Raw genomic sequence first — 14,785 nt, forward strand, 5'->3', positions numbered from 1 at the left:
AATATTCCAAAGCTTTAACTTTCTTCCAAGGTACTACCTGTCCTCTGATAGTATCTGTAACCTGGCCATCAGTCTACAAGATAAACCTAGGGCTTTCCCCATCTGCTTCTGCTGCCTGTCTAATGACATCGACCTTGGCACAGTGGCCTAAATTAACTTCTGAATGGAGCTCAGGTGGCCTCTTTGGCAAACCCTCTCATGGCATGCGGGCATGACCCAATCGCCCACTGTCACAGCAAGGGACTGGATCACACACCCACCACATGCTGCCATAGCTGCTCAACTTGCCACCCTGAAGTTCTGCAAGAGAATTTTGGGAACTGTTTCAGGGGCTCCTGGTGCCTCAGCAGAGGGGTATAAACCTCTGAAGGCACTGAAGTACAATGAAAAGAAAACTGACTGAAATCAAGAGTTCTTGAGCTCAAATCCTAATCTTTGACACTCACTATTTGTAGTCCTTAGGCAAATAAATGACTTAACCTCTTTGGACCTCAGTTTCCTCAACTTCTAAAATGAAAGGGTTGGACTAGATGGTTCTCTGGGCCTCTGGGAACTGCTCCAACTTTACATGTGAGTCCCACTTTAGCAAGAGTTATAGGACCCTGCATTTAGGAGTAGAAGGGACCTTGGAGGTCATCTGGTTCCACTGATCAGAGGAATCCCCAAACTGGGGCATCTCCCAAGGAACTGAACAGATATTCTGATCCCTAGCTGAGAGACCAATACTCTTTGGGAGTCCAAGGGAGAGAAAGCCCTTTACAAAGGAAGGGTTGTGTATGTGTCTGAGTGTGTGGGGTGGGGGTGTCCAAAAGAGATTGCCACAGATCCTAGGAACTGGAGACAATCATCTCCAAGACAACTATGCCCAGGCCCTAGGAAATAATCATTCAGTCAGTCAACAAATATTATTAAGTTTCTACTATGTTCAAGGTCCTTTATTAAAACAACAAAGATACTAAGAAAAACAAAAACAAGAGAGAAAAAAAACAGTTCCTGCTTTCAAGGAGCTCACTGACTAATAATAACAATAATAATAGCATCTTTATAACAAGAGATGGGATTTTATTTATCAACTTAAGGTTTGTAAGGTGCTTTACAAATCTTTTTTGTCTGTGGTAGCCTAGCTTATCATAGACCTCAGCAATGCCCAACACACATGGAGCTCCTTGGTTCCTAGCAAGGCCTGATCCTTTCCAGGGAGGGAGGTCACTAGGGTCCTCCTCCCCTGGAAGGCCTCCTAGTATTGAACTGTAACTTCTTTGGCAAGCACAGGTTGTCCCACTCAAAATATGACTTCTTTACTCAACATCCAACAATGATCTCAATTTCGCTGAGCTCTAAAGGATTTTCAGGTCAGTGTAGCCAACATTTGTTAAGCCAGACCCCTGTTCTGGGTACTAGGGACTCAAAGTCCAAAATGTCACAGTTCCCCTCCCTGAAGGAGTTGCTCTCTTACCATAAGTCCTTGATGATTCTGTTTGATCATTCATTTGCTCAGTGTGTTAGTCAGACCTGGGGATAATCATCCCAAGAGCTTGGGAGGTGGAAATGTTTAAGGAGAAGATCTGAACTCTTCCAGGACCTCTAAGGCTGGCTTTGAAGGCATCGGGTGCTCTCCCTTGGGCACTTAATGATCAAGGCCCCAAAGATCTGAGAAGCAGTCTTCTGGGAAGTTTAGATTTTTGTACCTTCTCAGGACCTTCCCATAGGAAGACTGAGCTCATCGTAGGACTGGAGAGAGACAGCAAGGTCAAAGAATGACAACTTTATGAACCAGTCCTTTTTCCCCCTCTGACCAAGTCATCTGAGGGTGAGGGAGATAGTCTGAAATCAATTTTTCAGAATGGAGAAAGCTCTTTTTAAAAATGGTAAGGATAAATGTTTGCAGTTTCTCCAACATAATATTCGATCTGCAGACTCCAGGATGTTTTCTTGGATTGTCCCCCACATCTGGAATGTTCTCCCTCCTCACCTCTAGCCCTTGGCTTCCTTCAAGTCCCAATCTCACCTTCTCTAGGAAATTTTTTTCTCAATCCCCCTTCATTCTAGAGCTTTGTTGATTCTCTCTAATTTCTCCTCTCGATATCTTGTATGCCCATAGGTAATGTCTTCCCCATTAGGCTGAACTTCTTGAAAGCAAGTGCTATATTTTACTTTTCTCTGGATCCTCAGTACTTCCTTAGTAAAGTTTCTGGCACAGAGTAGGCATTTTATGAAATGTTCATTGACTGACTGACCTAACCAAAGGAGACAGTGGGGTTGGGACAAGAGATTGAGACCAGAATGCAGGGTAAATCTAAAGCACTGAGGCAGCCCTGCTCTCCCACCTTTTTTTATAGAGGAGGTAAGCTGGAGAAATAAACCCTCCACTAAAGAGATAGAGACAAGTTAGTTCTTCCAGTGAATAGAGCCCCGGAGGAAGATTCATCTTTCTGAATTCAAATCCGCCCTTACTACTCACTAGCTTACTATCTGAGCAAGTCACTTAACCCTGTTTGCCTCAGTTTCCTCCTCTGTAAAATGAGTTACAGAAGTAAATGACAAACTACTACAGCATGTTTGCCAAGAAAATCACAAATGGAATTACAAAGGGTTGGACATAACTGAAAAATGACTCAAAAAGACAGTGAAGGGGCAGAGTGGATAGAATGCCAGACATGGAATCAGGAAGACTTACCTTCCTGAGTTCAAATCTGACACTTATTAGCTGTATGACCCAGGGCAAGTCTCTTAACCTTGTTTTCCTCAGTTCTTCAGGAGAAGGAAATGGTAAGCCATTCAAGTATCTCTAGCAAAAAAACAAAACAAAACCCACATGGGGTCTCACAGAGTCAGATATGATTGAGACAAATGAACAACAATAACAAAGAAATAAGAGAAGGACAATTTTGTTTTCTTTCTATTTGAACTCTACTTGAAACTGAATCAGCTGAAGAGGATCAAGTTCTGATTCTGCTGGGGTTCTATCTCTTGATAGAACAGACAAGTTTCTTATTTAGACACTGGCTCCCTCTCCTCCAAGGCACCATGACACTTCAATTTAAGCAAATATTTGTGAAAGCCCCCAGAGATTAGACTGGGGGAGATGCAAAATTCAGATAAGATAGGGACTTGGTATTCACTGAGTTTATGACCTAGGAGGACATGGAAGTGATAACAATGATAATAATCATAATTCATACTTGGAGAACACTTTAAGGTTGACAAAGTGCTTTGTATACATTATTTCATTAAATCCCTGCTACAACCCTAGAAACTGAGTATTATTATTATTATTATTATTATTATTATTCACAATTTATAGTCAAGGAAACAAATTCTGAGAGGTTTGATGATTTGGCCAGGGCCCACAGCTGGTAAACATTTGAGGTGGGATTAAGGCTTTCCTAACAGCCAAGCCCTGCAGGTCATCCCACACGTTCTACACAAACACACATAATGAAAATACAAAATAATAGGTGTTGATTGCAAAGCCAAGTGTTAGGTGGGATCCGAAGCAGAAGGAATCAGAGAAGGCTTTCCAGAAAAGAAAGCATTTGAGTTAGGCTTTAATGGCTAGGCAGGGATTCAGTGAGGAGAAAGGTAGGGATTCCAAATAGAGAACACAATCTAGGTGAAGGTGGGAGGCCGTATGCTGTATACTGTCAATCTACTTTCTCTTAAATGGAAACTACATCTGCCTTTTCCATCTTCCTCCTATTATTCCTACCTCTTCCCTCAGAGCTACAAAGAACAAATTTGATTCTTCAAGTAATGTGTACCTCATTCTTTGCTTTCTAAACAACTTGGTACTTTAAACTACTCCTCTTCATATGATAAGATCTTTTGATTTGGGACAGAGGGAAATCCATTTTAACTGGAGCAGTATGAGAGGAGGTTATGAAGGTAAAATCAAGAGTGTGGAAAGCAAAAGAATTTAAAATTAATTTGGGGAGGGGCAGCTAGGTGGCACAGTGGATAGAGCACCTGCCTTGGAGTCAGGAGGACCTGAGTTCAAATCCAGATTCAGACACTTAATAATTACCTAGCTGTAGTTGGATAAGTCACTTAGCCCTAAACAAAAAATATTTTTAAAAATTAATTTGGAAGATAAGAGAAAGCCACTGAAGATTTTTGAGCAGAGGAGTAACACAACTAGATCCATGTATATGAAAAATTATTCTCACTATGATAAGAAGCACAATTTAGAAAGGGCAGGTCTAGTCAAGGTGGAAAGACTTATTCAATGACTATTGAAATAGCCTAGGAGGGTGGTTACTCAGGTGAATTATATGAAAAGAAAACTGGGGTGGATGAGAGATGAGAGAGATGGCCAGACTTTCTTATTTCAAGACTAGGTCACCCTTTTCTCTGGCTCAAGTCTTCTAGTCACAGTCCCTAACAAAGAATTAAGTTGTCACTTACCATCTTTGTACCTGCCAAATCCTAAAGAGAAGTATTAATAAGACCTAGGTGGGCTTCTATTCCAACCCAGGCACAAATTTGCTACACAAGTTGCTAGAGATAGAGATGAGGGTGAAGAGTGCCATTTTTTTCTCCTGGTCCTCAGGTTCTCCAAACCCAGAAAGAGAGATCATATTACTGCACTTCCATGCTGATCAACCAACCACCTCTCTTACTCTTTACCTTTTCTCCTTCTCCACTACCAGACCCTTTTTGCTAGAAAGCCTAATTCGATTCAATACAATGGCTAAGACCTTCTATTTTCATGGCACTGCATTAAATGATAGAAATTTGAAGATTTAAAGAAAACAACAAGGCACTTATAGTCTTGAAGACAAAGTGAACATAAAGAAATAAACACAAGATATAAACAGAAAGTTTCCAGAGGGGAAGCATTATCACCTGGGGAAATTGGGAAAGGCCTTAGGTAGAAGCCCATGTTGAGAGAAGCCTTGAAGGCATTCCAAGAGGAGAAAAAGAGGTTGGGAGGGTCCAGGATAACACCCAAGTTGTGAACTGACTTTTCCCCACCAGGCAATCAGTTGTGAATTTTATGAGGATGTGTTATGGTTAGAAAAGACCAAGAAAGAGTATGAATAGGATGGCTGGATCATAGATCCAGAGGCCATGTAGGTCAACCTTTCATTTTATAAGCTATGTCAGTAACTCCACCCTCATCCCTACCTTTAAGAAATACAACCAATCAGGCACAGTCAAATATTAATTACTCATCTTTATATAGCCCTTTAAGGCTTTTTAAAAAACGCTTTCCTCAAAACACCCCTGCGAGGTAGGTAGTATTATCCTCAATTTATAAGGGATGAGGAAAACTCAGGTTAATTGACACTTGTGGTTAATAAGTATTAGAGGTAGCATTTGAACCTAAATTTCCTGAATCTAGGCCCTGTGTTTCTTCTATTATAAGAGGAGACTGAGAGGAGCCCTTCTAACATCCAATTGAAATGCTGGGGGCCTATTTAACCTCCCAATTATACTTTATTTTTGGTGCCTGCTATGTACTCAGCATGCAAAAGAAAAAATGAAAAGCTTCTGCTATGATAGACTTTAATGATAAGAGTAAAAATTTTTAAAAATTCATATTTATATAGTACTCTAAGGAAGAGAGTATAGGATCACGAGGGAACACTGGAATCAGAAGATACCTGGGGATCAATTTCTACTTAAACAAGATCCCGCAGCTGGCAAGAACCAGAGGCAAGATTTGAAGCCAGGCTCTATGAATCTGGAACCAGTACTCAAATAATATGCAAAACATTGCCTGCTCTCTCCTCAAATTTTCATTGAGGATGGATTCCCTTGATGCATCTGTGGCTATTTCCCAAAAAGATTTTATAGAGATTAAAGAGTAGACATATGGGTAAGCAGATGCTAATATCCCCTAAGTCACCTTTTGGGGTAATAACATGGTCTGTGATGTTTTCCAATCCTTTGATATCTTTCCCTCTCTTAGATATCTCAAGAACAGACCTTTCACAGAGTCACAGAATTTTAAAACTGCAGAAGGCCCAGGTAGGGCCATCTATTCTAATCCATACCTGAAGGAGAAGCTCACAACTGACTATCCAATCTCTGCTTCCAATAACTTAGCCTTGATATAAGGAACAGTTCCCTATTCCATTAGCACTGTCTCTGATTGGAATGAGGTGACTCAGAAGATGATGAGTTCTCCCTCAGTGGAGGTCCCCAGGCACAGTGAATTGACAGGTATACTAGTTGATCTGGAGCTGAGGGTTTTTACATCTAAGGCAACTTTCTTTCCTAAGGAACCTAGTGCTGTTCAAGTGTTTGGGTTTAACCTTGGGGGAACCTGATTCTCCTAAAAGGAGTCCAACTTTTCTTATACTTTCTAGTACAAGGAAAAACAATAGCTTTTCTCCACCACAAAAGAAATGCTCCAAGAGACTATGACTTGACTCATCTTCTGGTAGAGCTCATTTTCTCCTTTGAGTAAATGTTTCAGTGGTCACCTCCTGATCTCTCAAACCCAAAAAGTTGCCACCAAGGTGGTAAACAACCATCTCAGGATATTTGTTTGATCACTTATGCTCAGGAAAGGAACACAAAAGAAAAGCAGCCAAAAATTGGAAGTAGTTTGAGAAATCTCTTTATGGGAGGGTACTAACCTAACTCTGACCTAGAATATTCATATCTGACTCTTTGGGATCTTATGAATCATACTGTTCATGGGGTTTTCTTGGCAAGATACTGGAGTGGTTTGCCATTTCCTTCTCCAGTAGAAACAAGGTTAAATGACTTGCTCAGGGTCATACAGTTAGAAAGTATCTGAGGTCTGATTTGAATTCAGATCTGTCTGATTCCATGCCCAATACTCCATCCACTGAACCCCCTGATTACTTCCTAGAAAAGTTAAATGAGGGGCCAAGGCAAGAATTTAAAATGGAATTCTCAACGTGTTTCTTGATTCTATGATCATTTGGAAACAGCTGATCTGGTTGTTCATTTTCCTGAAATAAAGATAGGCTAAAAAGGAAGAGTAGAAATATGTGGTATATGATGTTTTAAAAGTTCAAGAGACATAGTTTCTGAATAATTAATCATTTTATTAGTCATGCTAGCCTATAATTTAAAAAAGGGGTCAGTGACACTCTCAAATACCAAAGACCCCTCATGGAACCCACTGAATGCTTATATGTCCCTAGAAGAGTGGGTGTTCCTAAGGGTAGCAATCAACTCTAATTGGTTAACACTTAATGAGAGAATGAAAATTATAATGACCTTAAGTTCCTTAGGAACCAGGTCAGTGTTTTTTGAGCTTTTTCCTCCCCCTCAGTACCTAGAACAAGACCTTCCTCCTAACAGCCATATATGTGTGCCTATTTATCTATACTGACATTAAGTAGTATTGACTTGGCTAGGACATCCCCTTCTGGGAGAGCCCTACATTTATAGCCAATGACCTCTTCAAAGTGAATGTCATAGGAAGCAAGGTGTAGTGTAGAGGACATGAGTTCAAATTAAGCTTCAGACATTTACTAGCTATGTGACCCTGGACAAGTCACTTAACCCCACTGCCTCAAAAAAAAATGAAGGGGAGGGAGAATCGATTCCTAAATGGTGACAAAAAAAGTGAGGGGTATCAGAGAGTAGGGAGAATAGCAGGGGGTGTCATCTGAGGTCCTTCACACCCCAAATGTGTCCAAGTCCTGCAATTTCATAAGTTTCTTTGCTTTTTGAAACACACACACACACACACACACACACACACACACACACACACACACACAAAAACATAGTCAGATACACACCCCTAAGCTTAGGCTTAGTCTATTTTCATTTGCTTATGACAGATCCTGAAGGGTACCCTAATCCAGACTGTCCCTCACACCTACTTAGTTCCCCATCACCTCCACCTCTAATAACCCCTGGTTCTTCCAAGGTTTATGGACTACCTCCTTTAAGAAATCTTTCCTAATCCTTTTGACCCTACTTATTAGTACTTCTTCTTTCAAGATGATTTCTTAGATACCTTATATTTCTTTATCAGTGTAGATGTTTTACTGCAGTAGAAAGGAAGCTCCTTGAGGGTAAGAACTATTCTGATGTTTGTCTTCCTATCCCTCAAGGGCTAGTATGATGCCCACCAAATAGAAGAAACAATGTTTACCCAATTGAAGTGCTGAATTCTTGCTATCCAGTTACCTCTCTAGTTCTACCAAAGGAAGACAACTTTCCCATGGAGAAAGGATGTGTAAAAAAAAAAGCAAAACAAAACAAACAAATAAACAAAAAACTCTAGAGGCAATACCAAAGGCAAGAGGAGGAATGTGAAAGAAAAAAAGCCAACATCAAGCTCTTTAATCTTAATTAATTTTATTCTACAAAATGCTACTCAGTTTAAATTGAAAAAGCAAAAAACAAAACAAAAAAACTTTTCAATATGTTCTTTCTTCCATAGCAGCAAGCTTTTTCTAACAAGCTTTCTCTTTTCTTATTTTTTTGTTTAGTGCAAATACTGTAGGCCTGTATTACAGTAAAATAACAAAACAAAAAACATACACAGCCAGAGATGCTTCAGGGGCTGAGCTAGCTCATGATCTTCACAACTACAAAAGGCATGAGCACCAGCCCTAGGCCCTGCCTTAGGCCTCATCCAAGGCAAAAAATCACTATCACTTTAAGAAGGAAACAAAAAAAGTAAAACCCCAAAATGTTCAAGAAATAGTTCAATTCCCCATAGATCTGCATGAAAATTCTTTGACTTGTTTCACCTTTCAAGGTCTTTTAAAGTAGGCTTCAATGTCTGTCAATGGCATATTTCTAATACACAATGATTTATTATTTTGAACATATATCAAAATATATACAATTCCTTTCTCCTCCCCTTGCCAAAAAAAGACACCCTGTTACCTATTTTCTATACACAGACAAGTATTTTCTTTTTCACTATTAATTAACCACAAACTAGAATAAATGGAATTGACTTTTAATCACACAGGGAGAGAAAACAATTTCTAGGGAACAGGGCTCTGATAGTATTTTCATACCATGCTGGGCTTCTTCCTGACCTCTGCCCTGAAAGAAATAACCATCTATTTTTAGACACAGAACCTCTTTGTACATTTTATACAAACACAAGTCACAAACCATTTTAGAAAGAAAAAAAAGCATCATCAGTCTAAAAAAAAAAATCTTACCAAAAAAAAAAAACAAACCCAGAACTGAGTATTTTAATGCTTTCTTTTTATAGTCAGGTTTAGAATAACAAAGAAAATGTAAACATTTTAATAAATAATGAAATAAATGTAGATTGTGTTCTTTTTCCATCCCCCAATATTTGACCCAGCCCTTTAGGATCCTGCTGTCACTAGCATGCTAGGGGATTCAGGAAATAAAAACACACAAAACAGCCCCCTCTTTAATTTTTAAGGGGGGGAAAGATTATGGGAAGTTATTGTTAGTGGTGGTTTTATTTGGGTGGTTTTATTTGTTGGAGCAGTCACACACATACACACATTTGCCTGCCAATAAGGCAATCTTGGCTTTTTAAAGAGAGGACTAAACAAGCAAATGATGGCTTGAGATAGGTTTGGTTAGGCATAGAAAATAAAACCATATAAACTACAAACCGTCTCACCCTGAACTTACTGTCTTCCCTTTTTTCCAAGCTAGTCTTGGACTGTACCCCCAAAGTAAAGGTACTAAGAGAAGGAGAAGTAACAGTATCATCATATCATAGATTCAGAGCTTGAAGGGATCTCAGAGAGACCAGTTGGTCTATTGTTTTACAGAAGAAAAAACTGAGACCCAAGTTTATAACTTGCCCACAAGGTAGTATTCATGACTGACTCCAAAGCCATTATTCTTTCCAAGAGATGAAACACAGTAGAGAGGTGGAAAATGTCAAATCCAAGAAAAAGAAGAAAAAGAAAGCAGAGTGGGAGGGAGAGAAGTGGGAAAGGAGGAAGAGAATCAGAGGATGAGAGATTTGGAAAAGTGAAGGATCAGAGTCCAACCCCCTCACTAAGGTTGAAGAAGAAAAAGACAGCAGCTACTGTACAGATAACCTTTTCATGTCTAGCAAGCTAGGTCTTAAAAGCCAGGGAAGAAAAACTACCCAGGAGTAAAGTCCAGGGAACCAAAGCAGAATCAACTGCTCCTCAAGAAAAGAAGAAACCTTTCAACCCTCCAGAACTTGAACTGTGGGGAGGTCTGCAGCCTACAGAAGGGCAAAGCCTCCATGGGGCAGAAAAAACACCAGCAGCAGCCTTTGCTTAGCTTTGTTTGTCAGATTCTTCAGAGAATGACTCAAGAAATTGGACCAAAATGAATGTGCATAAGCCCTCCAGGCAGGACAGGAGAAAATGTTTACTTTTTTCCCCAAAAAAACAAAAACCAATCTTCTTTTCTTGGAACTGGCTCTGGCAATTTTCTAAGTTTCACCTAGATCCTCCCTCCCTTCCCTGTCGGTTGGCCTTCCTCAGTCCAGCCAGAGAATGATTTGTTCTCAGAGAGGTCAGCCAGGCATCAGAAAGGACTGGGCGTTCCACACGCTGGCTCAGAACGTGCCCCAGCCTTCTCAGAAAACTGATCTCAGCCCAGTCTGCCTGGAGACTGAAGAACTGCCTCCCTGACCCCGATACCCTGGGAAGCAGAGGAATTCCCATCCCAACCAACTCAACTCCAATACTTTTCTAGGACGCAGCTGACTGGACACTTCCTTCTGCTTGGAGAAATGTGTGTATATTTAATGTGAATAGATGCATCAGTCTCTCGGACTGCTCCCCTGGAAGGAAGTGGTCAGCAAACTGAAGACATTAATCATCACTTAGGTGCAAATTTCATCTTCCCTGAATAAAACCATTATCATTGTGAGAGCTCCCACAGAAGAGCAGGTCCTGAGTGGAGAAGGTCTGAAGCTATAAGAAAGACCTTCTGAAGGTGTTATATGGGTCACCTAGTTTTGACCCACAAATGGTCCCAAAGTCAACATGGCTTTCTGTTCAATCCAACAAACATCCCTGAAGGCAAGGACTACCATTTTGTATACTCAGCACCTAACAGTGACTGGGACACAGTAGGTACCTATAAATGTTTGTTGCCTAATTGATCTCAATGTGAAGAATGTGAGCTCCTCAAGGTTAGGAACCATTTTTGCTTCTGCTTTTGTGTCCCCAGAGCCTAGAAGAGTTCCTGGCACAAAGTCGGTACATAAAAGAAGGTTGTTGAATGAATGAATGAAGTTCCATGATCCACGCCTATTCATAGTCCAGGGTAGCCTTAAGTAGAAGAGACTTTGACCTCCCTTCAGGTCAGTCCTGGGCAAAGAGGGAAGTAAAGGATATTTTTTAAGACCAGAAAAAAGCAGCTTCATTTAATATATAATGTATATGCATATAAAAGCAAAGGGCTCCAGGTTGGATACCAATGCAACTAGAGATGATTAACCCTTTAAGAGTAAGGCATACCTCATTCACTTTCCATCACCTCATGCTAGGTCTGGCTGACTCAGGAGTTAGTTCTTTGCTTAACTGGAAGTCAGAAACCCAAAACATTCAAGTTCACTTAGGAGCTCACCAAGTCCTCCTGGACAACCAGGAAGTTTCCAACAGGGTCAGGGAATGTGGAAATGACATTAGTTTTAAAGCATTTTGCACTGGAGTGTTTTGTTTTAAGAAAAATGTGTATTTCAATGTGATCCCAGCCTCCTCACCACCTAGGTTTTCCTAGCATCTTATGTAGCATTCATATATACCACCCTAGACATAAAAGACAGTGAAAAAGGAGCTATGTCAAATTTCTAGGTGACTAATGGATGTTGGGTGCTCAAACTATATTAAATATGGTCATGTAAAGTGATCTGGGTGAGCCAAAGAAGCAGTTTACTGTCTTGTTGCTTGCTCCAGCATTCAATTTAGAAAACTTGTCCCCACTGGGTTTGATTTTTAAATAAGTGTTTTCAAAAACATCACCCAATCTTTGTAGCCTAATTACCAGCAAGTGGGTCTCCTTCAAAGGAATACAGAAGTGGGAGTTGACTCAAACTAAAGGAAAAACCTGCCAAAGTGGCTGGATCAATTAAATACAGGCAGGGAGGATCACAACAGAATCCAAGTTAATGCATCCAAAAAAAGAATCCCCTACTGGACCCTTGGACCAGAGGCTTTAGTTAGAGGGTGAAGGGAAAGGAACTGGGGCCAGGCAGAAGCTCTTTTCTCAAGGGAGGCTAGACGACTCTCTGCTCTCTAACAGCAGCAGGAGGGGAAAACTTATCAAAGCCATTATCAGTCAGGGGGATCAAACAGATCTGGTTCCACTCTGAATAAGAAAAATCAGCTCAGTGACCCCAGATGAGGGCTCACCACCCGACCAGAAGAGAAGGTTGGGAAGGAGGGAGATTAAAGTGGAAAAAAGGCTCTGGTTCCATCATGAAGCAGAGTGCCAGAGGGAACAGGAGTTGTCCTCATCAGTGTAATAACAGGACAAGTAAGGGCAGAAGGGTTGAGATGGGTCTGTTTGAGCTTGGGTGCCAGAGAGCTGCAAAAAACCATCCTAGCAACTAGCTCCTTCTTTCACCCCGCCCCTCTCCCCATTCCCTTTTTATCCTAGGCCAGTGCTTTATCGTGGTGTCTCCCCTCAGCACTGGGGAGGAGCCGCCTCAGTAGGGATGGGGAGAGTTGGCCCACGCTCATTAAAACTCCGTGGGTGGCGTCATTCTGAGCGTCTGTAGAGAGAGAGGGTGGAGCCTGGAGAAGGCTGCCTGGATTCCCAGGGGAGGGAGGCCTCCCCAGGCCAACAGGCGGGAGAGAGAAGGGTCCCTGGCCCAAGTGGAGAGGCAGTAATTATGGGAGACGCCCTGTTCGAGGCAGCAGCGAAGAGGGGGAAGCCGGCGCTGGCACCCTCCTGGCTTTGTTGGCGCTATTCCTGGGTTGGTAATTAAGCATTTTGCAAAGCCAGCTCTGACTGCACGCATACACGCAAGCACGCACCCACGGGGAGCAATGCTTCTCATCTCCTGCCTCCACGAACACCTTCTTCTTCCAGCAGCCGCTGCAGCTGCCTCTTCCTGGCTCTGCCCAGAGGGTGGGAAGGGCCAAGGGGCCGGTGCTATCACAAGCTCCGGGAGGTGGGGATGGGGCATGTCTCTGGGGGAGCCTTTGGTGGCCTGCTTCCTGGATGGGGCCCAGTATCCCAAGCCACACACTTCAGACTCAAGAAAAATCATTTACTCACAGCCCTACCTCCAGAAACAAATATAGATTCTTAAGGGAGTCTCTAAGTGCTCAGACCACCCTCATGAAATGTCCCGGAAGGGTGAGAAACAAAGAAGGGAGAGAAATTGATATGAGGGGAATAAAGCTCAACAGGAATGGTTTGAGTGGGAAGGAAGGCACCGAATGTGCCCCCAAGGGGGAAGGGAAGCCAAGGAAAGAAACCATCACTCCAAGATAGTGTCAGAAGAAAGGGAAAGCAATGGTCCAAACCAACTTCAGGGAGATGCATGAGTCCACCAGAGAGTTCTCCCAAGTTTTGAAGGTAACACAGGAACTGCCTGTGGGATTAATTTATCCACCGGTCTGCCCTGAGGTCCTTCTTCCTCCTCATTGCCAGATTCCACTTCATTCTCCCCAAAGCCAAGCTCTCCTGTAGTGTCCCTCTCTCTGCTGTCACTCATTGCCAGTGTGCTGGTCCCTGGGAAGGAGACAGTGGAGAATGTGGAGGGTGGCTTCCCTTCATTCCCCTCCAGAGCTGGGAAGGACAATGCCCAGCTGGGTTACAAAGCCAGGAGAGTGGGAGAGTTCAAGGAGTCTGACGACTGGTCCCCGCTGCTGCTACTTCTCCGGTGGGCCTTGGAGCATGACTCAGAAGGGGACACAGGGGACTCCTGCTCCAGCACGTTGGGGTAGGTAAAGACCAGGTTGGAAGTGCCCGGGGTGATGGCTGGAGTGGAGGTCACCACAATAGGGGTGTTGAGAGGCTCCTCCCCATAAAAGCCCCCAGCAATGTTGATGGGCTTAATGACGGACCTCTGGGCCTTGTCCAAGGCTGAAGAGGAGGAGGATGGGATCTCTTCTTCCAAGGGTTCTTGTTTCACCACGACAGTACCTACCCCACCGCCGGGGCGCATGGACTGCAGGCTGTGGGATGGCGGGGTCCGACGATCTTCAGGGCTGATTTTACATACTGGCCCGTGTGCCACCAGCATAAACTCTAGTTTCTCCTTCTCTTTCTGCAATTCAGCTATTTCTTTCTGCAGCCCCGACTTCTCTTCCTCCAGCTCTTCTGTTTCCTATTGGGAGAAGAAGAGAAATCAAAATAAGTACCTTTCCCCCCCCCTTAAAGTTAATGTACCAAAAGTTCACAGACCAAGAGCTGGAAGGTGCCAAGCTCTTATTTTACAGATGAGGAAACTGAGGCCCAAAGTCATACAAAGTTATTAAATAACAAGAAACAGGATTAAAATCTTGGCCTGATTATAGAGGATCATTTGACAATGTCTCAAGTCCAACCTCAGGACTGACCACTAACAACTTCTGGGGACCTAGACAAAAAATCAAAGAAACATGGATTCTTAAGAGTTGGAAGGAACCTTGTAAAGACATCTAATTTAACTTGTACCTAATAAGACCAGAAGAATCACCAGAGATCTGCTACTGGTTCCATGTTCCATTTCCATTTTTACATTCCCCCTTATGCCCTAAGACAAAATCAATTGCTCTCTAGTAGCCTCCAACACATTATTCCTCATGACTAGAATGTCTCAACCTTCCTTCTCCTTTGATTTCTTACTCTTCCTTGAAACAACAATTCAAATGCCATTTTCTCCATGAATCCTGCCCTAATATTCCCATTGGAAATGACA

General features: G+C 42.3%; 1 protein-coding gene across 2 annotated transcripts in view; it reads right to left on the minus strand.

Moving 5' to 3' along the window:
- Positions 1-628: 628 nt before the first annotated feature.
- FOSL2 (FOS like 2, AP-1 transcription factor subunit) overlaps positions 629-14,785 on the minus strand; it is a 43,149-nt gene continuing 28,992 nt past the window's right edge. The window contains exon 4 of one of the 2 annotated variants that reach the window (XM_074209804.1): positions 629-14,212. In XM_074209804.1, the coding sequence (XP_074065905.1) occupies positions 13,697-14,212 (516 nt within the window). In that variant the 3' untranslated portion in view covers positions 629-13,696. The remainder of the gene's footprint in view (positions 14,213-14,785) is intronic. The other variant, XM_074209803.1, reaches the window with a different exon arrangement.

This window comes from Macrotis lagotis, chromosome 1 (assembly GCF_037893015.1).
Source record: "Macrotis lagotis isolate mMagLag1 chromosome 1, bilby.v1.9.chrom.fasta, whole genome shotgun sequence".
Lineage (NCBI taxonomy): Eukaryota > Metazoa > Chordata > Mammalia > Peramelemorphia > Peramelidae > Macrotis > Macrotis lagotis.